The sequence below is a fragment of the Bradysia coprophila genome, chromosome IV, assembly GCF_014529535.1.
Source record: "Bradysia coprophila strain Holo2 chromosome IV, BU_Bcop_v1, whole genome shotgun sequence".
NCBI classification, from domain to species: Eukaryota; Metazoa; Arthropoda; class Insecta; order Diptera; family Sciaridae; genus Bradysia; species Bradysia coprophila.
The window spans coordinates 9,262,433-9,285,621 of NC_050738.1; the positions used below are offsets into that span (position 1 = coordinate 9,262,433).

The 23,189-nt window shown below is 33.8% G+C and overlaps 1 protein-coding gene and 2 long non-coding RNA genes across 3 annotated transcripts; 2 read left to right on the forward strand and 1 right to left on the reverse strand.

Moving 5' to 3' along the window:
* The first annotated feature begins 410 nt into the window (after window positions 1-410).
* LOC119066970 lies at window positions 411-12,026 on the forward strand. Its single transcript, XR_005085827.1, has 3 exons — window positions 411-568; window positions 8,223-8,224; window positions 12,015-12,026. It is a non-coding gene; the product is annotated as an uncharacterized LOC119066970 (long non-coding RNA).
* LOC119066973 lies at window positions 3,885-19,698 on the reverse strand. The gene is made up of 3 exons (XR_005085830.1): window positions 19,686-19,698; window positions 17,139-17,146; window positions 3,885-4,324 (listed from the first exon to the last, which is right to left on the reverse strand). It is a non-coding gene; the product is annotated as an uncharacterized LOC119066973 (long non-coding RNA).
* Window positions 18,459-19,668, forward strand: LOC119066963. Its single transcript, XM_037169695.1, has one exon. The coding sequence runs from the start codon at window positions 18,549-18,551 to the stop codon at window positions 19,554-19,556; it is 1,008 nt and encodes a 335-aa protein (XP_037025590.1). The 5' UTR covers window positions 18,459-18,548; the 3' UTR covers window positions 19,557-19,668.
* Window positions 19,699-23,189: the final 3,491 nt, after the last annotated feature.

Here is a 23,189-nt window from a genome sequence, read left to right on the forward strand (position 1 = left end):
TTAACTGTTAAAGTATCGTCTTTCTTCGAACAGTTTATAGCAGTTGAGAGGTTGTTTGTTTCCTTGTTAACTTTCTTAACTTCGCGCTTCATTTCAGAAAATGTATTTTTAATGCACACTGTAAAAATGAGTCGGTATCGGTATCCAAAGGTCAATATCTTCCATGCAAAGCCCTGAAAAAAGTACAGCGAAACGTAGGACATAACAAAGAATTTGTAAAAACTTAGCGACGCGTATTCGGGTGCCTGAAGATTCCATAATTTAATTATTGATAGAGGAGCGCATTAGGAGCAATAATGAATAATATTGCTACCAAACACACGATCGAACAATTTCGAAAACAAACAATTTACTTTAATTTACTTTTCGTTCGTATACTGAAAACAAACCTTAGAGTAATTATACCTAGAGAGGAAATTCGCACTACGAAAAGCGGTCCCGACATCAATGTGTATAAGATACATTTACGTAATGATTTACGTAGAGCTTCTACCAACACACTCACATTTGAGATTTCTGTCAAAATATTTATTGACGTTGTTTATCTAAACAGTCTTATGCGTTGAATGTTATTTATTTTTAAATTTCACCGGTGAAACTAACAAAAAATAAATAAAATTGTGATGGTCTACTCCTGTTCTATCAAAGGGTGTATGTCCCGAAGTACTGCGAAGCAGAAAACATAGTTTTTTTTAGTAATTGATGTGCACATAACCTCATTCTTGCATGTTGTCTCCTCAGCTTTTTTTTGACATAGTTTTCCGTCTGATCAAACCGATTGAAAAAAAATGGAAAGAAATAATTCTTCAATTAAACAATCAGCAGTGTTATGTTACAAACACACCAGAGTATATGAAAATCACTTAATGGAAAGTGACATCAATAGAATTAATCACAGATCCACGTGTTGGATGTGGTTGCGTTTTGTCTCAATGTTTGTCTTTACTCTAGCAAATAGGTCGGATCTTCAGAATAAATAATTTAATTCAACTATATCCGTCAATTGTTTATAAAAACAACTTTATTCGAGGGACAGTGAACTATCTATGCAAAAATGACTTTTGTTAAAAAATAATGAAAAATTCCGACAGAATCTGTTTACTTGTCTTGTATACCAAATTTCCAAGCGAATTTGAGATATTGGGGGATCGTAATTTAAGTTAAACGCCATTGTTCTTAATCACAGAAAATGACAGTCCAGCTATCACTTATTTTTGTATAGATTTTTCGCAAGAAAAAAGTAAAAAAAAAAATGATTGGTAACTTAATTCAAATTTTATGCGCCGAAATTTGCCCTCTTAATTAAGAGGGCAAACACATACTACCAAACATTTCGTATTTGATGTTGGGACCACATATTTTACGTAATTTTGTTCGAAGTTTCCTCTCTAGTTATAATTACTCTAAGAAACAAACCACAATAGATATTACTGAAACATGAAGTCAAGAATACGAAAATGAAGAACATTTGAGTAAATTATTCATGATTGTCTTCGTTGTAAGTTCTAAAAAACAACTGAATACACCGCATAACCATAACCAAGTTTTCGTTGAGTTTTTTTTTTTTAAATAAAATTCTTTGTCTTGATGTTAAATAAATAAGAAACTTATCATGAACGAGATACATAAACCTTCAGCGGGCTCATTTCATTTATAATTTATAGAATATACAGAACACGTCGAGGAACACGTACATACGTAAAACCAACTTGAATTTCGTTTTTTTTTGCACAAAGTGCAGATTAAAAGCGTTTTTTTTTCTTTTATATCAACATCAACAGCAGTCCGAACCTGAAGTGGCAAAAAGTAACGGGGGTCGGGTCATGGTCAACCTTTTTTATTTTAAGCATTGTAATCACAATGGCTGTATATAAAAAACTAACATCGCAGACGATAATTTCCATTCAATTACTCAATCTGGCTACCTTAACAAAGTGGCAAAGTTTCACTAATCCACTGTTGAGGTAGGGAAGAAGTAATAAATTATGGGTGAAATAGGCTCAATTCTCTGTTAATTATTGAAATACAAAAGTGTTTGTACTTCGGTAAGATGGTAAGAATAAAGTGAAGATCAACAAACATTTTATAATTGACGATACTTTCGTAAGCGGTAAAGATCACTTACCAGGGGTAAACGATTGTGATTCCCAAACTTCGTGAACTTTTTACATTTTTTTCATATATTTTATGATAAAAGTCTACAAAATTACCATAATCACGAACTTTGCGAACCATAATGGTTTACCCCCACCATTTCAAGCATTTAATCAAAGGAACAAAGAAAGAAACTGCTCCAATTTAATTTGTTCCCCAATCCGAAACGAATGATTTTGGGAAAATGTTTTCACAATTTTCCCATATTTTTCAAAAAGATTTTTCGGGAAAATAGTGAAAACTTTGAGGAAAAGCGGGAAAATTCTGGAAAAATTGTTAAAAACTAATTAGTTTCTGGTTAAAAGATAAGACAGTAAAATACAACTTTATCCAGTCATTTAAAAGTATAGAAATTCTGGGCATTGTCTTCTAAGTTTTCCGTTCAATCAGAATGAGTCGAAAGTCTGATCGTGTAAGTGAGAAATCACATTTCCATAAATGTTTTTAGAGGCATTTACATAGCAAGAAATCAAAAAGTTGAAAAAAAGATTACGTTGCTCAGAGGTGAGGCCGACATGATGGAACACACGTAAACATAAAATTGAAAAACTTGATTTTAAATTAATTACCACCTTCCTTGAAGACGGCTTTGTCTGCAAACGTTGGCAATGATACAAATAAGTTATCTGTGCCAACATGTTGAAGACTAAACAAAGGAAGTAGTAGCCTCGATGCTTCTAAAGAATTTCTGCAGTCGTCATAGAACAGATTTATTACATTGAGAAGCAGGTACATATTTTTCTGTAACTTTTTATTTCCCTTATTACTTATTTAAATGAAAAGAAACAGACAACATTGCCAGATACGTAAGTCTGTGTCGTAGAATTTATCTGTACCGTCGAGGAAGTACTAATTACTAATTAACTAATTAGTATAGTAGGCACCCAACCGAAAGTGGAATATTTTTTACATTCATTTCTATTTTCATTTGACTGTTCTTAATTTAAAAGGAAATTATAAACAAAATGCAAAAGTTTTGTGTTAAATTATTTCAGAACATCAAATTTTCACAACTTGCTGATCACCTTAAAAAGAAATTCTAACATTTCTGCATTGTTCCAAGTTCCATTTCACTTTCGTATCTACAAACAGACAAAATTATTTAAACTTCAATAACAAGAGCGGCCAAAATACACTTGTATTCCACAATAAGTTTGAGTAATAAAGGGAATACGTAATGGCATTTGAACATATGTCTCAAATTACACACATTAAAGTGGATGGGACGACAAGGCTTGCATGAAACGGTTTGCAATTATATAATAGTCACAATTATTCCTCAATAATTTGCGGTTGGTTTCGTAATGATGATTGTGCACTGATCTGAAAAACAAAATTTTACGACTTACGACCATGCTCCGACATTTTTTTATCCAGTGGAAAGTGACCGTCCTGTAGCTAAAATATATCATTTCCACGGAGAGCAGCGAGTATAGCAGTTTTATTTTATGTTACGTATCGATGGAACCAACGCACTTCAAGCAAAAGTGCTTTGGGCGACAGCTTCCAAATAGAGTACTATTTTGTATGAAAAATGTTTCCAAATTTTTTTAAAGTGCCAAAAGAGAGTACCACCCATGCTTGAAGTGCGAACAACTAACGAATTCTATAGATTGTTTTACTAACACTAACAACACTAACAATGTGTTGAAAATATATTGTGTACCACAGAAAACTGTACTAACTTGACACTAAAACAATAGCTTACCACAGCTAAAACTGTAGGTTAGGGTCGGTCGATTTTTGAATATTTTCCATCCGAGCTTCTGGACCTAGCTGATCCGACTCAGCGAAGTCTAAAGAAAATTTTAAGACCAAAAAAAAATTCAAAAATGTTCGATGCTTCGATGTTTTTCGAGGTATCGACACTGTACAGGCTTTCTTGTCTATGCCAAAAAGTGAATTGTTGGTAAAACGGTCTTAGTATAAAATACATGGTCTACTCTAATAAACAAACCCAAGAGACACATCCTTTTAATGACGAAAATACTTTTATTTGAGAGAGGTTTCTATTGCAGATTTTTCCACAAAATGAGTTTAAATTTGTCGCACAATAGCTTATCTTAAAGCTACGTTGATAGGGAACCAAGAAGTAAAAAGATTTTGAGAAAAGTTTTAAATGCGGTCGAGTGATCGCCATGAGAGTGACTAAAAATTAGCCATGTTCGGCCTTTCTGAGTCGGATCAGCTAGGTCCAAAAGCTTGGATGGAAAATATTCAAAAATCGACCGACCCTACTGTAGGTACAATAACTGTACTACTCTATTGTGTTTACTTGCCGTACCCATAGAGGTAGACTAGGCCGTACCAACAAGGCTAACTGTTCTAAATTGTGCTAAATGTCACGAAGTAAAACACTCACAATTGGGGTTCGCAGCCTCAACTGTTCGAAAACTGTGCTTACTGTTCGAACTGGGCCACTCTATTATGGAAACGGTATTTAATGAGTAACATTTATTGTTCCGAGTTGAAGGCGAAGTTAATAATTGCAGAAGAAGCCATTTCCATCATGTGTCCACAGAAGCGTTTCATAAAGGGCGCCTAATATTTCCTTGCAGAAAATGTAACTGTTCTACTGTTTGTGATCATAATACCTGTGGTCTGTTTTCGTTTATCCCTGATCAGGTCATTGAATTCATGTCGCTAACAATATTTAATAACTGCACACGACATTAAACATTCATAGTTAATTTTGTCCACCTTCATAATCTCTATTTTCCAAGTATATTTGAATCATGTGAATATGGCGGTGAAATTTTACTCATGATTGAAATTGGTGATATGAGGATTAATTCAAATGCACAGTCGAATGACATAGAGCGTTTACTTGTATTAACGTTGCTATGTACGGTTACATTTTCGTAAATCTTGTCACTGCGTGTATGCAAGGACCTTCTTTCATTACCCTGAAATTAATGGAAACAGGATTACGGCAGTAAATTAACAAAATTGAAATTTATTGTTTAGACAATGAATACAATTTCCGCTGACGATGGTATGAAAACGTCGTCAACAGAGTATCCTCGTCGAGGTTGCACAAGAGATATTCAAATTATTCTTAACATTATTTTGAATGAACTAGGTAAAATACTAACAAACTTTAGATATGCTAATTAAAAATTTGTTTTATGAGGTGGCCTGAATAAGCTAGAGCGAAACAAGATATAGTTATTATTCACACTGCGCGGAATGTGGGATTTCGAAGAATTTGTTAATGGGATGGAACCATTTGAATGATTCACATTACCAATGTCTTTCAATTTTTCAATTGAATTCTGAGACATAAAACGCATTTGGCTTCGACTTTAGATCACTTAATATCTATAAATCCCCCGGTTCTTGTGATTATTTATTTATCTAAGAATTTTCATATATTACGATCCTCACAGGGTTAGTTATAGAAGCAGTTGAGTTTATTACCCAAATGAGGAACTGACAAGATATAAGAGTCCACTTCAGCAAAAAAAATAATCGACAAATGAGATTTAACCGATTTTCATTAATCGCATTCTCTCGCGCAGCTTCGCTTCAAAGACTAATAAGAATAGTCCTATCCAGGAAATATTTAAGAAACGGCTAGTCATCTGTTACAGACGCTGATGACAGAAATAAGCAGCATGCTCTGGTCGGTTTTTTTTATGTAACAAAAAGTATAGGTAAACTAAAGAAAGAAAAGATTTGCAGCGAAAAATAGACTGAAACGTAAAAAATAAAAGAAAGTTTGTATGCACAGTAGTCTAAATAGTGTCCGATTTCACTCACCATAGCACTGAATCAAGTACTAGAACAGGTTTGTTTAACGGAAAAACGTCCCCTCTTACCAACTTCATACCAACCTTACCAACCTAATTTATATAAGAAATTTTGAGTCGAGGAGGCTTATATTTGTAGCTTTTACTATCAACTACTGGATGTAAGCCTCCCAATGAGGAGTTTTTAGCCATAAAACACCACGCAGGCCAGTGCGGATTGGTGAGTGTGGACCACATGCTTTATGTGAATTTCGAACCACGCCTTTAGGTTAGCAAAACCTTTAGGATTTTTCGTCTGGTGCTAATTATATCTGCGCCTAAAGTAGTCTTTTTAGATATTTGTACACAGAATTCATTGTGAATGGGTTACGTCAAACACCTCAACTACCCGGATTATGATGCTTGGGTACGCTCAGGAACGTTACTGTCATGTTACACATTGAGGAAAAATCTAATACAGATTTTGCCCTTACCGGTATTGAACTCGGATTTTCTTGGTGGAAGGCCAGTACGTTACCACATATATTGAAAATTCTGTTCTCATGCTTGGTTCAATGCTATGGATTCACGTATTTTCTAATCAGTTCTGTCAGTCTTCTATGTTAAGGCTGAATTCCCAGTCACTCTGTTTTGTCTCCGTTTGACTCCGTTTACGTAAACCACGCCTCTTTTCTCTTGTTTAAACACATCTCTCAAGCAAAAGGAGTCAAGGAGTAAGTGTGAATTCCATTGTTCTATTGTTTTTGAATTTATTGCTCCCTTGTTCACATGTTCGACAACTTTCTAAGTGCACAGTATAATATTGCGCCGCAGTAGCATTATACCAACCTTATAAACTTAATTTATATGAGAAATTTTAACTGATGCGTCGATGAGGCCTCCTATTGAACTCACTTATTTTCTAATATGTCAGTCTACGCTAATGCCAACAGTGCGTTGTTGTGTCAAAGAAGTTCAAAAGTTAAATTCAACTTCATTGAAGTGTGAGAAATAACTAGTTAATTACATAACGAGGGATACAAATTTTAAAAGAAGAGTTTCGTGTGAATTTTGTTGATCCGAGGCAAAGCCGAGGTCAATAAACACACGAAAATGAGACATTTAAACTATTTTTTGCGAGTTGTGTAATGGATTTTATCAACCTAGGTGAAATAACAGCAGTGAAAAAGTGCTATTATTTCGCCTTCGGCTCATGCAACAACTCCCCAAGTGTCTAAATAAACATGTGGACAGAGGTGAATAATCACTATTACATGCTTTTGAAACCATAACCAATTTTCTTGTGTTTATTAGGTGTGTAATAAGCCACTTTCGACCCTAGGGAAAACGAAAGCATGTAAAAAACTTATACCACCGAGTTATGATGGTATATTTTGTTGTTGAAATGTTTGTGGAGTGATTTCTTTGTTTGTGTTGTTGTGGTTTCGTCTCATTTCAGTGAAAGATAAAAGTGGAATTTTTCGGAACGTGTCGTAAGCTTGTCTTAACCACCAAAATAATTTTAGCCCAACATTTTCCTCCGTGCAGACAAAGAGTAAATTGTGCAAGCATATTTTTCTTAGTTATTAGCAAAAGGCTCCCAGCTCAGTAGCATGGTATTTTTTTAGAATTGGTTTAAAAAAAATAGATTCTCCTAACCGGAAGATAATATCGTTAAAGTGTTTCAATGCATAAACCTTTTCCCATAACTTTCCAAAGTAAATATTATATATATACTCATACCATCGCCCACTGCAAAGAGCCGATGAAATCCTTGGACGACTATTCGGAAAATGAAATTTTCAATTGACTGATTTTTTGTTTTTTTTTTGATCTATCCATCCATCTATAGACCTATACTTGTAGAATAAATATTATAGAAAGAGGGAGAATCGATGTCACATCATTGAATATGAACATGAATACGGAGTGTGTATATGTAACGTATACCATGGGTGATGTGTGATGATTCTCTGGGAATCGAAATTCAGCATGTCAATGATGGGGAGATAGAATGTAATTTTATATGTATTTTGATCCAGTAAATTTGTAGGAAAATTATTTTTTGCGACAAATATATCGGATATTGGAAATTTTCGGATCAAATTTGTGATAATTGGAGCATTGTTGGAGTTCTATTTTCCACATTAAAATCGGGTCAAACATTCCATTTAAGTAAATATTCGGTTATTGTTCGATTGGATAGAATTTCGGTTGGTATGGCAGATCAGCTTCACTCTTGCTTTAATTATGTTTGTATAATAACAGGCCCAACAGAGGATATGGTTCAAAGTTCGAAGCTAATGTTATAAATTGATTAATTATTCATTTTAGCAGCTGTTCCATTGCATCTAACACACAATAAAGATGACCGTGTTGTTCGGTTTATTAAACAATTCCATTCGAAAACCGTCTGACCTTGCTTTTCATGAAAGCAGCTATCTGACTTGAGAATTGTCCGTTTTGAGTACCATGAGACGTAAATATTACACTTAGGTATCCTGTTGACTCGTATGTACCACGAACTCTGCAGATGAGAAATCTTCACACTGAGCTATTGCGTTCATAATGTCATTGCCTATTTCGAACGTTTCTCTGTTGGGATTTGCGATTTATTTTCACATTGTCACTGTGGGAGTCGTGGTCACAGGTTCGTAGTATGGTCAATATTGAACAGCATTCGAATCTATTTAAGTTCAAAAAACGGGAAACCCGTTCATTTCTAACACAGAGTTAATATAAGTAGGTCACATGCACAAACCGTTTCGTCACTACAACTACAGTACGGAAAGGACTGGTGGGCAAACAATTACCCCTCATGGAATTACTGTATTGTCGAAATATCTAAGTATATGCTAGATACTCTCTGTGGAAAGGGCAGTGCGAATTTCGCCGGTACGACATTGATTGCAAATATCAACGGTTAGATTTGGAATCCTCAATTAGCTGTATCAAATGTCGTATATATATGGTGCGTTTAAGTGGTCATACACGGAAAATATATTGCAACACATAACAAGTGATTAAACGTTTCCGCACTCTCGATTACATTTTGCTTGTTGCATTTCTACAACCGTTTGATTAACGCCATTGTTACCTTGGCAGAGATAATCTGCATTCACTGGTTATGTTATAACCGTTTCATTACCGCCAAGGCAACAGAATCGGTCGAGATAAGCTCCATTCACTGGTTGTGTTGTATTGAAAAACGAAAAAAGGAAATGCACAGACAAGGGATTCCAAACCACTACCATTATCAATTCACATTTAATGCACGATGCTCATCATTAGTTATTGTACATTTTATGCAAGTTTATTCATTCGAATAGAAAATAGGAACTGAAAATATATTGTAGCCGATCATTTTCGCCTTTGTGTGGATATATTCTTCTTTTAGTGGATATACAACCGGTCGAAGTTTGAGTGAGTGATATTTGCCTGAATAGAGATGAACGATGATTTATTATTGTTTATTTTACCTTTGTAATAATGTTGGCGAAATCAACAACTTTTCCATGATAATGCATGGTTATTCAACTATGTGATGTTAAAATTTGATGAACGTTATCTGAATAGATATAAACACATTCCACTGAATGTGTGTAACATCCTTGGCATCAAAGGTTCGACTTTAGGGATATATGACATGATATTTTGATATATTGTGTTTAACGTGAATAATTCTGTGTCCATATACTCCATCATTTTTGGAAATATGACTGAAATTTCCATAGAAATAAAAGATAATGAATTGCATGCACACGATATGCATTGTGGAGTCTTTTGAAAATGCTAATTTTGTATTCAAACTAACATCCTTCAATGTTGAACATCAAAAGAGAATTCGAGACGGCAAATTCTGTAAAATTTTGAAATTTATGTTGGCTGTGGAGAGCTCTTAAAACTAAATTAATAAACTTAATTTGGCTGGTATGCGCTAATGATCATCACTATGTGTTGCCATAGCGTTGACTGTGTTAGTAGCACAGATGTAATGTTTAGATATGCGATTGAATTGACTCAAGATAAGTTTTTCATGCCTTGGACATAGATTTCAGAACTTTTTTCGTAATTTGGGCTCTTAGCATGAAAAGTTGTTTATTGGACGGTTGATTTTAGGCACTTTCGCTTTTCGTCCTCACTTCGTTCGGTCTACTGCTCGAAAATTGCTTAAATCTAGCATCCACCACAGTTATGTAAGCAGTATTTAGTTTATGAATGTTCTTCGTCTTTTGTAATTACTATCAAATAACAAGAAAACTTCGATTAAATCGACATCAATTGCTCAAACGGAGAAAATCTATTTTTTCTTAGAATCATTAAATCAGACGAGTTGTTGATGATAATATCAGAGTGAACTAAACCCGTAACACAATTTGTTGCTTCGGACTCGCTTTTCGCATCTTATTTACAACAATTTCGAATCACAAAGGAAAATTCCAAGCAAAATTATTATTTTTTTTCTGCAAATATTTTCTAGGAGCGATGGCATGTTATGTAATCTATTAAAACTTTCAAATTATTTAAACAAATTTTTCGCAAAAAAAACTTTTCACATCTTCAGGCAGCTTCCGAGATGCAACTGGAATTCATTACCAACTTCCAACAATGCTAAAAACATTTAATAAATCCCTTTGTATATGACCCAAAAAAGTAAAATTTATTTTCTACGACAAGCAAATCCAATTATAAATTAAGAGAAACTATTTTGTTTTCAGTCATAATAACTGGGGTGTGGGGGGTATACTTTCGAAATAACATTATAAGTATCAGAGCTATAAGCGAGATGACGAAATTGCGAATCCACATGTTTTGCTACATCATTCGACAATATTTTCATAATAGACGAACTTCCATCATGATACTCTGGTGAATTTTGCATGTGAAAATTGTACAAACGGGGACATGGCGTATTCAGAACGTAAAACGACACCAAGTCTTTTTCAGATTCTATAGTTTTCAGATGTAATTGATATCTGAGACGTGTTTAATTCAAATTTTATTGTGCACGTTTGAATATATTGAAAAAGTTTTCAGTAAACATGAATCTATGGGTATGGCCGTATGTGGTATGTGGTCATAAGATGGTATAAAGGACTATGGCGCAACCATTTCTATTAGACGAGAAACGTCATCTTCGAAAAGCTTCAGAACTTATCGATGATCCTGATGTGTTTGAAAGCTAACACATTCGTGGTCGTTATTGCTGTCATACATTTATCAATACTTAAAAAACACCCAAATTATATTTTATGCTTTTCAGAAAAGCATCGATGTCTCTTAAGAGGAATAAATGCTTTGTTGGAAACCCTGCATTAAGGCGTGTTTAGTTACTGTATTTTTTCTGATATAATTTTACAAAAATTATTTTTGAAAAATGTAAGCCACTACAAATGCGTTAGCTTTCAATAAAAAGAAGATTTGTTTGTGACCTTTTCACTACCTCTGATAAAACTCGGTAGTTTATGCAAAAGGCGTTGAATTTTCATAGAACTATTCAAAAAGCCACACTCTTAGTGGTTATTACCCTCACAGGGTTTTTCCAAAATGATATCAGCGAAAATATATTACGAAACGCCCAAATGTATACTTTAATTACAGCTAAGTATCCCTACCTCTAAACAAAGATTTTAATTTAATTCACCAGTTATTAGTGTAGTGTCTACCTTACACTGACGGCAAGTTGGCAATATAGTTATAGACTTAAGTATGGTTTCCACTCAACAAAAAGTGCTCAGTGAAAGAGCCGTGAGACGGTGAACTGTCAAGTAAACAAAGCAAAAATTGAAAAAATTCAATTTTGTCTCTCACCCGGAGTATTTTTTGGTAAGTGGAAATCAAGCCTTAGTTGATTCTTGTCATTAGACATTTTAATCAAATTGATGCAACTTCTACCAAATTAATTTTAACAAACATTGTGCTACATCAATGGACATTTGGGACGTAGACAAACTTTAAAATGGGGAATTAAGTTCATTGAAAATTATTTTTAAATTTTTTAATCTGATAAGTGAAGTCGTTTAAGCATATCTGTCTTACTGTAACCACAATTAATTAGGTCACAGCTATTGGTAATGTTGAACAGAGTTTATTGGGGAGAAGATTTATTTTTTACATGTTACATTCTAGGCTGAGCCAATTAAAATGTAAATTAAAAAAAAATGATTTTTCTTCTTGTGACAGATTTATTGCGAAAATTACCGTCCAGAAAATTCTTTTTCTCAGATTTATCACATCATTTAATATAAAAAAAAATATATTTTTATTCGACTCGCGTCGCATAGATTATCATAAGTATTTTGAAATCGATTCTGAATATGTTAGAGAAATGTGTGCACGCAATAGTAGCATAAAATGAGATAAAATGAAAGTTAAGTTGATATGGTACAGAGGTAGTCTTTAATGTTTGTATTCAAAGAGTGTTTTAGCAGCGAATACAGAATATGTCGCTGGGGAAATGACTATACGTCCCGAATGTAAGATAAACAAGAAAAGGCTATAAATAAAGAAAAACTTTTAATTATTTGCCATATTATCTCTGTCGGATGAGAGAATGGAATCGCATTCCTTTTCTCACGCAACAAAGTTTTTATAATGGCAATTTGGTTAAAGTTGTTTTAAACTGTAACAGTCTTTCTTGGAAAACTGTTTATCTAGTACGTACGATATTCCACATGTGTGCATCCAACAGTTTCATCATTACCCTTTAGTTCTCTTATATGGCAAAATTTGCTATATATACATTTCAAAGCTAACGAAGTGCAGATTTTGTAGCAGCCAATTGACGATATACAAATGAGGTAACCGATTTAATAGAAATAACGGCGTTCTATGCTCAGCTAACATTGTAGCCTACATTTGCGTATTTCATTTTAGAGGATATTTTTTCATCAGAATCGTTTTTGAAAAATGTACGACTGCAATTCCGACAACGGATGTGTTTGCTTTAAATAAAAACTAGGTCCCTTGACTGTCTGAACCTGAGCTTCTTAATAGATTTTATATTGGTAATGATTTATTAGTTGATTAAAAAGAACTATACTAGAACGGTCTAAATTTCTCAATAATAATTTAATTCTGTTTAGTTTTACTGAAAATCTTCGTGAAGTTACAAAACGATATTCATTTTTGATTCACAACTTTATTTTCTGTTTCTAGTCTGGTTTTATGCTCTATATTAGACCATTATTGTCTATAAAATGATAAATGTCTTCAATAAAAATTAAACTCGTGAGAATTGTGGCCCTCGCTTCGCTCTGGCCGCAAACTTCACACTCGTTAATTTTTTGTGGTTTAATCGCTTGTGTTAACAAGACAAAATAAAATACCAAGAAAAACTTATTGAAAATTCGTTTAGCAACAGCAGTTACATCGTTAGACCAATATAATGTATCTTGAAACATAACCTCAGGAATTCTGTGCTTTATCAAACTATTTTTTTATCGGTTTAAAATACCCCCAGTTACGGTGTGAACAAAGAGCAGATAAGGCTTTTTCTGAGAACTCCTTCAATACCACCCATTTCCGAACATGACATGAGGATTTCAATGCTTCATCGAATATAAAAAAAAAATTTTGAAAATCGGTTGAACTTTGCTCCAGTTATCGTGTTAACAAAGAGCAGAAAAGGCGTCTTCTGAGAACTACTCCCAGATGGTTCAGCCGATACCACCCATTTTCGAACTTGACCTGAGGATTTCAATGCTTCATCGAATAAAAAAAAAATTTGAAAATCGGTTGAACTTTGCTCCAGTTATCGTGTTAACAAAGAGCAGAAAGGGCGTCTTCTTAGAACTACTCCCAGATGGTTGAACCGATACCACCCATTTTCGAACTGTTTAAGTCAGCGGTTTAACGAAATTTTCATAAACTGCTCATTTTTCTCAGAGATGGTCAAATCTATTTTGTGTTGAAAGCTGAAAGTGGTCGTTATTGCAGTCCTATATTTTTGAAAAAGGATTGTGGTGGAAAGATATCATTAAAAGTAAACTAAGATCCACTATTAAAAAAACGCCCAGATGTATTCTTTTGAGCCAAGCATCGATGCCTCTTAAGCCTGCCATTGATAACACAGAAAAGTAAGAGGTTCAAGGTCACGAAATTTCTTGTAAGTTCTTTGAAAAAGAGCTACGTCGTATTTGTAAGTTGTTAAGTGTAATAATTTACTAAGACGTATAAACGCAAAAACGTAATTGTTGTAACAGGTTAACAGAATTTGAATACAGCCTCCGTAGCCTAACAATATGCCTGACATGGAACAATATTATGCAAATAGCAGAAAATCCCAGAAATAACCGTTTGAAAGTTGAGAATGTTGTCTGTGTGCAAAAATAACAATAGCAAGAAAAAGAAACTTCGTTATTGTGCTTTTTACCATTTTTTCCCCATCATTTTCTTATAACCATAGAAATCCATCGACTATACGACCATTGTTCTCTTAAAATTGTGTTTTATGTAGGAAAATCATGTGATATTAGCTACTTAGAATATATAAATCTATATGAAAGCATAAGCAAAATCGTACCTATAATGTAGTCGGGAGTTTATTTTTCGCAAATATACAAAAACTCCAAACCGAAATATATCTCTTCTATCCTCATCCGCACAGCAGTTGCTTAAATCTTATAGTTTTTGTGAGCGTTTCGTCGAAAACAAACTGTTTATAAGAACCGTTTTTATCTTAAACATACAAAAGTGCTTATGTTTTGCTCCCATAATATAAATACACAACACACAGCCACACCGTGGAACTTTTTCACAAGAGTTTCACAAAAGCGGCAGAAAAAAAGAGCATCGGATGAACAAAAGTATTACGGGGGAAAAAAACCCATCCAAACCTGGAGCGTATAATAAATAAAACACTGAACTTAATTAAAATACTGAAGCTGCTGAAAAATTGTTATTTAGGGAAAACTTTTTTTGGCACCAAAATCTACCGTATTGTGCCTCGGATTGACCATACTGAAAATGCTTTAGTAATTATTCATAAATTGTTTCGTTTCCCTTTTTAATAGAAAAGGATTCCACTGAAACGCATAAGAATATTGACCCAGTTTTTCATCAACTTCAGCTAGATTAATGAATGGAAGTGAAAGAATTCATTTCCGAAATCTTGTGTGAAAATCGTTCTCCGTTCCGTACTCCTTCGAAGAAAACGACATTGTTATGGTGCTGGTTATTGAAATTTTACCCACTCAAATCAAAATGAAATATTACCTAACCTCCTATATACCCAGTCAGACACCAAAACCATCTAATTTTACACACCTTGAACGTTTCTTAACGTTCGACGAATTTCTCGCATTTCGTCCGACCCATCGAATATACTTCCTTTTTTATCAAAATAATCGTAAAATTTTAATTGAGCGGAAATAAAATCATTTTTTTTTATGTTAACATTTTCCAACCAAAAAATTATTACCAAATTCTATCATGGATAAAATGTGCTGTTGTGTTTGTTGCTCATTGTTGGAAATGGTGAGATAACGTCCGTCTTCGTCATGGTGAAGCGTGTCGTAGAAATAAGTAATTGGGAGATACACTTTACATTCTTCACACCCACTGAACCAATGAACAATTGATGAGATATTAAGCAGTATGTTATTTCATTGATAACAAAGAATCAGTGTATGGTGTATTGAGTGATTCCACACGAATACCTTACACGTGGTACATACACTAACCAGCATATCTCCAGAGTCAAATATATTAGAAAAAAAAATTGTTTTTTTCTTATTAATGACCTGGAATAATAGCGTTATTGTCATATAGTCATCTTCGTCCTACCATTTCCGGCTTAAAAGGTATGCTGAATGGGAAACCTAATGTGTTCGACATTCGCTTGGAATGGAACATTTAAAATAGTCTTCCTGTTGTTTTGCGTGGGATTGAAATTAATGGTCTTTGTGAAGGTTTCTCGCAAGCTTCCATTGTGTTCCATTTATAATATTAGGCGTGACATTTTTGTTTGTGCGGCCCTATGAACCCTATGGCACCGTCCACGTTATGTTACATAAAAACATCTCTACGTAACGTACGATACTGATATGTTCTCGCACATATCCACAATTAGTTACATAAGTGAATTTTATGATAACAGATTTTATTGATCGGTTGTGCCAGATGTAGGGAAAAAAATGTGGATATTAAATGAAGGCAGCAGTTAATTTTAGAGATGTATAAATCGAGGAAATATATTTGTACATATATCTGTAAGTAGGTTTTAGACAGATAGAGTTTTGGGAGGTTTCTTCAGTTGTTCCCTACTCCCTGATCTTACTAATTCCATCATCAGGGTAATTTCCGATAAAAAAAAGTCATAACTTCATGTACAACCTGACCTTAAGTACGTTCACTTATGTAGCACCGATATGTACAACGGAAAGCAAGTGGCACCGAGTACAGATTATAAAAATGCCAGGTCTCTAGAGCGACACTGAGTTAGTTTTAATTGACCTGTTCCGATCGGTAATTTTTGTTATTACCTTAACTGAAAGGCAGAGCCTTACGAAAGAAAGTAAATGCAGTAGTGATCATTGATATTACATGTATTTTAGTTAGATCCAGTAATTTTAAACGGATTTTAATGAAACTTTTGGCGGTATCGGATCGTTGGTCTGTGAGTCAATCGAGGCATGACTCTAGTTATATGGCATATATTTTTTCGCAACGATAACGAATGAAAATGTACCTGTGACTCAATTTTTATGCAAAAATAAATTGGAACACTGTAGGGGATTTCTTTTTCTCAGACAACTGTGTAAATATTATATGAACGAAATATTTACACACGGAAATATCTCACATGACACGAATATTATCTGTGCACTGGGAGTTGCAGGAAATGTTTATATTTGGTAATATTACAAAAATTAAAAAAAGCGACAAAAAGTAGATTAAGTTAATCCATTTCCAGACTTGTACCGTCGATAAAATTCTTTGATTTATAGAGCTTCAACGTTTGTTAATTTTATTGTCTAAAAAGATCTACGGAACAGCCGATGACTCCTTTAGTTTTACTGTACTGTATTGTTTTACTCTATCGTTCGCCTGTATATCCTGTTATACGGTGGTACTAATAGAACCAAAGAAACATGAGCGATGAAACTAATACTGAACATTAAACGATCAATAAATTAATTTGGTTTTTTACTGTGTAAACTCTCAACTATAAACCAAAAAAAGCTGTTATTTCAAGAATTACGTATAAGTCAACGCTGAATAAATTTTGTATTGAAAACACCTTCATGATACCAACTTTTCTCTACAATGTTACTCTGGAGAGAGACCAGGCTAAATAAATTGTGCTCTCTAAATTCGAACGTAACTAACAAAAAAATTCAAATGTATTTGACTAATTCGTGTTTAACCGGCACTCGAGCTTTTATTCTTGAAACCTATTATTTCTAACGTACAATCTTAGTATGCTTCAAAAACACTTTTTTTTCATTCTGCTACAAAGAATCTATTTCGCATTTGTTCACATTTATTTCAAATTTGAAAGCGGATGTGCTCACATTTGCGAGTCAAATGTGGACACATTCGTTTCAAATAATGCGAAACGAATTTGCTCACATTTTTTTTATGACAATTTTTGAAAATGCAAATTTTCAAAAATAATCCAAAAAAAATGTGAGCAAATTCGCGCCACATTTTTTGAGCGAATGTGAGCACATTCGTTTCAAATGATGCGAAACGAATTTGCTCACATTTGATGACAAAATGTGAGCAAATTCGCTTTTCAAATGTGGTACAAATGTTCATGACTTTTTTCAATCTTTTGATATTGATATTGATGTTTTCAAATTAATGAACGATTTCAGAGATTTTTTTTATAGATATCGCAAAAATGACAAAAGGCAATCTGGTCAATATCAACGATTTAGATTTTTCTGCATTTTGTTATTTATATGTGAATCTACGTCCAAATTCAATGGCGATCGAAAGTCACAGGAAATGTTTTTGAATTTTATACGCATAGCATTGAGAGTGTGAATTTTTCGCCAGATTAATTCTCAACTTATAAGAGCTGTATTTTAAAATATGTGTTCAAGAAGCTTAGAGTTTAGTCAAAAATACATAAATATGTTAAGTATTTTCTTTATTTTTTTTTATTTTTTTTACTTTTGAGTGTAAGTATTTAACTTTTCTTCAGTACTTCAATGGAATTTTTTGTACATAAAATTCTGGAGCTATAATGCTAACAGTAAAACCCTAAAATCTTTGGTTTGATTGATGTTTTTTTAATTTAGGTTTAAAAATTTTTATCAAAGTTTTATCAACTTTTGATAAAATTTCAAAATAATTAAATCACTGTGGAAGTGATTATGGCTCGAATGTTTTTACGGAATTGACAAATGTCACCATTTCCCGCAACTCCTTGGGCTCAACGATATTAGAATAATGATAACCCATAATTTTTTATGCCCATTTGGAGTTGAATATATCTTTTTGTTTCATTATTTTGAAAGACCCATTTAGTAATTTGGATCATATTTAAAACAAGTTCACGCGCATCAATAGCACTTGCTGCACATGTATACATTGTACAAGCAAGGTATATAAAGAGATGCAAAATAAGTTTGGAATCACTTGGAATTTTTCGTTTCGTCAGATCTTACTGTGTAAAGTGTGTAACGTTCAACAGTTACAAAAACTACAAAAATGTTTTTCCGAAGACTACTTTCGACTCTAAGTATTTGCTTATTGGTAAACAAGTTGGAAGCTCGTTCCGACGTCATACAATGGATTGAGTCGGATAGAATAACCAACTGGGGTGATTGGGGTGGAGCCGACTATTGTCCAGAAGGAAGTTATGTTACTGGTTTCGACTTAAAGATCGAAGGAAGCCAAGGAGGCGGTGATGACACAGCACTGAATTCTATAAAGCTTGTCTGCACTAGTTTGAAAGGAGTCTATCAGAAAGACATTGTGAGTAGTGAAGGTGTTTGGGGCGATTATCGAGGACGTAAATATTGTCCTAATGGACTTGGGAATGGTTTTGAACTTCGATCGGAATCTAGTCAGGGTGGTCGTCGAGATGATACAGCTGCTGTGGATTTTAATTTAATCTGTGCTAACAATGATGGTACTAGTGCGAATATCAGAGGAGGAGAGATTCTAACTTTTGGTGAATGGAGAACAACGAACAGAATGTGTCCACCCGAGACAGCCATTTGCGGAATTCGTACTCAGGTTGAACCTCCCCAAGGTGGTAGACGTGATGACACTGCATTGAATAATGTTGATCTGGCTTGTTGTCGCGTACCACATCCCGCAAATGCATGTGAATTGCAGCGAGGCCATTGGGAAACTGTTATCGGATGCCATCAAGGAATTTCACAATGCAATGTAAAATTCAAAAGTGGACTCACAACATCTTCGCAAACGACAAACACCTTATCGGAATCTATAAAGTTAGCTGAGAAATTGGGATTTAGTGTAAGCGCTGAGGCATCAATTGGTATCTTAAAGGCTCGACTCGAAACGAACGGCGAAATTTCGAAAGAAAAATTTAATGAGAAAACTTTGCAGACCATCATTAGTCAAACGGATACTTTCGAAATGGAATGGTCGTTTCAAATAAGTTGTGTCGGCACAGCACAGGAGCTGGTTTTGGTTTGTGGTCCGTTTAAGGTTAAAACGAAAGAGTATCGCTGTGTGTCGGACTAAAGACAAACATTTCAGTTGAGAAGTGGCGAAAATGGATTGGATAAACTTTTTCTTTTTATTAAATTTTGTTAGTGTTATGTAGCATAAAGTCGTTGATGAAGAATAAACACCCAAAAATAACCCATCTACAAGAATTATAATTCCCTTGACTGAAAGTCTGAATTGTAGGAATAGCTCAAAATGTCTCTGTCGGTTGATTCACTCCGATGTAAAATCAATATTGAAATACATAATTGTTCGACAGAACGTTAACAACGGATCCCAGACAGGAAAGTCTTCTCATTCTACAAGAAAACGACTAAACCTGGATTGAACGCTCGGATAGGCTAGCCTTGCGAAATGTGAGGCTGGACTAAGTCAATAACGAGCGGACTATGAGTGTGAGTTACAGGTTCTGTGATTGACCAGGACTGTTATTGATTACGGGTTAGGAGATGAGGTCCCAGAGTGGGCTTCAAGATTTTAATGATGACAGGGTAGTACAAAGGATCCACTGATATGTGTGCATCGATCAGTATTGGTCCGCCCTAAGTGATGAAATCTGAGATCTAACAACGTCCGTAGAAAACATTATACAGACAATTTTAAATCTTTTAGCAATTACTTCGAAGAGTGAATTTGAAAATGAGAAATGTTTGAATGTTATGTACAAAACTAGATTGGAACCCGGGACTTACAAAACACCAGTCGAGAGCTTTCACTCTCAGCCAGTACCTTCTGGAGTTTATTTCGAACTTTCGTTACAGAAATAAATCCCCGTGGGAATAAATTACGTTTTTAATCCCTAACAAGTCGAAAATAATCCCGGTTCTAAATCCCAAATTTTTGTCTTTGTAAAAATGCTAATATACTCAAGCTCGACTCGGTAGAAAACTTACACATTTTACAGAAATGTTAATTTGAAAGAAAAATGTATCTTGTCTTTTCAGGATAGGATCAGGATAGAACTATTTTCTAAATCAACTAATAATTTAAAATTGTAATGTACAAATCACAAATAACTTTGTTTCATCCATAAAAATAAGGGAGAATATAGAAACATTCAAATTAACAACTGTTTTATTTACTTCAGGCTTTTAATTTGTCCAACATATTTTAATTTAACCATTTCGAAGTGAATTTAACTGTACACCTACTTAACTTTTGCAAACTATTTTGCTGGAACAGCATTCCGGCGAATTCGCTGAATACAAAGTGTATACCTATCCAATAAATTCCTTCTAGACTCTGAAATCCAATTTAATTTGGACGATAGAATGGGGAATATCTTGATAATGCCCCCCAAAAGGTTGCTTTTTTATATAACTTTTTTGTTCAGAATAGTTCGGCGACGATACAAATCGGGCTATATGATGACTGTAATCCGAAATCGAGATACGAATACGGCAAAATATAATATGAAAAAACATATTCGAACTGTGTGTGTATGTGTATGTGTATACCAGCTACTGATGGGGTTTTTTTCTCGCTCCAAAATAACTCCATAACATGAAACAAATTTTTATGATTATTATTATGTTTATAACGGAAGAAAAAAGCCGTAAAAATATATTTTTACAGTTTCTTTAGTGCTTTTGCTCCTCCGAGGGACTTATTGTTAATACCTGATGGTATTTCTATGTTTTGTTGACGTAACATAGTATTATGTGTATAACTGTCTCGATGAATTCAACTGAGTCCAAGTGTGTACTTTTCTATATAATATTGAACATTTTAACGCTTCGTACAATGGGTGTCTTTTACAGAAAAGAAGGATTTCTTTGAAATTATAGATCCAATGTTGTAATGGAAAGCAAATAGTGCCACTAACATGATATTCCCGTTTCTATTTTTTAAAGACTCAACTCTTTTTTGTCACCATCGATATCAGAATTTTTGAAAGATACAAGGACATGGTTCACGTTGACCCTTCAAGGGGCTTTTTCACTGATTACTGATATCAGTTATTTTTGAAGGATTCAAAGTTTTACTGCGTTTGAATAATGTAAATAGTTAAAGATCCTGTTAACAGTTAAGAAGTACTAGATTCATAAACGAGATTCATCGGGAATTGACTATACAAATTGTACTATACTCTATGTCATAGTCTATGACGAACACACAAGAAGTGATTTTATTGGTTCAGTAGCACCAATGGGACCAGTAGAGTGGACACTTTCATTATATACGTTCAGCAGAGTTCAAACAATTTTTATTTGATGGCGCTTAAGGCGCTTAAAGCAAACAAAATTTTAAGTTTCGTCCCAAACGTAACAATTAGTGAAATTTAGACATGAATTTGCTTTAGCTGTTTTTCAGCTGATCCACTCATACAAACAAAAGTGTTTTATACGATTTTACCACTTACAAGCTCGTTTGATTTACTTGTTTGTCTTTGGATTGCTCTTTTTTTTTCTTTTTTGTACTCTTTTTGATTTTGTATTCAATGTCGGCTAGAAGATAGTAGACATCAATAAAAGGAAATTTATTCATTCAAGTGTAACTATTTCACCCAAACAAATATATTTAAGCACTTTTGATTATATGAGTGGACCAGCTGAAAGACAGCTAAATTTCATTAACGCCATCTGTTATCACTTCGCTGGTATTACAACAATAAATTATTCTTATTCTTCAATTTGTATATTGTACCATGTGGTTGAGCGGAGCTAATCCCTTTGAAGTAAGAGCAAAGAGGAAATAAGAAATGACAGTTTTTTTTATAAGTACCCGTTTAATCCCATAATATTGCTATTTATAAAAAATAATAACTGAAACCGTCTATCACCAAGATATTGCATTATAGCTTAAACGTGTTACTTCCGAAAGTAAAACAATCGCTTAAATTTATATTTAAAGCAACATCTTGCGTCATTGACACAGTACATTAACATTTCATCCCCTAAAACATCTCTATGAAAAATACAAATTTCTAACCATTTATCTTCAGGAAAATTCCCACACGAATTCAATCGTATCTTACCACATGATGTAACATTGCCGTACCTACATATTTTTCTCTTTTGCTAAAATTTATTAGTTCGTTTATGTCATCCATTTTGAAAATGAAATGGTTAAAAATTTTTGTAAATATATCTCTGTGTTTGCAGGCAGAAGTATTTTATTTGATGTCATGTTTTGTGTACACTTTCGTTTAACTTTTGGGTGAATTATATGTTGTTTAATGTTTTGTTCTCTTTGTTGAATATTTTTTTCTGTGTGTTTATTGTGTGAAAGCTGTCGTTGCTTGATAAGTACTTCGGAATTGTCTTGTCGGGTACGTTGTTTATGTACTTATTCAGCTTTCAGCAAAATACTTATTCATCATTTGATGTAGCGATTAAAATCATTGTATTGTATTGTGTGTCCTGCTAACAGCTTTTCATAAACTTTTTGCAAAATGTGGATCACCTTAATAAACAAAGAAAACTAATTGTCTAGTAATGTCCAGCAAATTGTTTCATTATTTAACAGGAATACCAACTTAACATTTCACAAACGACAAGCATACGAATAAATCTCTTACTTCGTTTGTTTAATGTAACGCCTAATGTTCGATATAAGAACTTAACCTCTTATCATTCATATATCTATTTTAAGAGAACGTAAACTAAACTAAAATAAACTTTTTTCATGCCTAAGTTTCTACGGTTT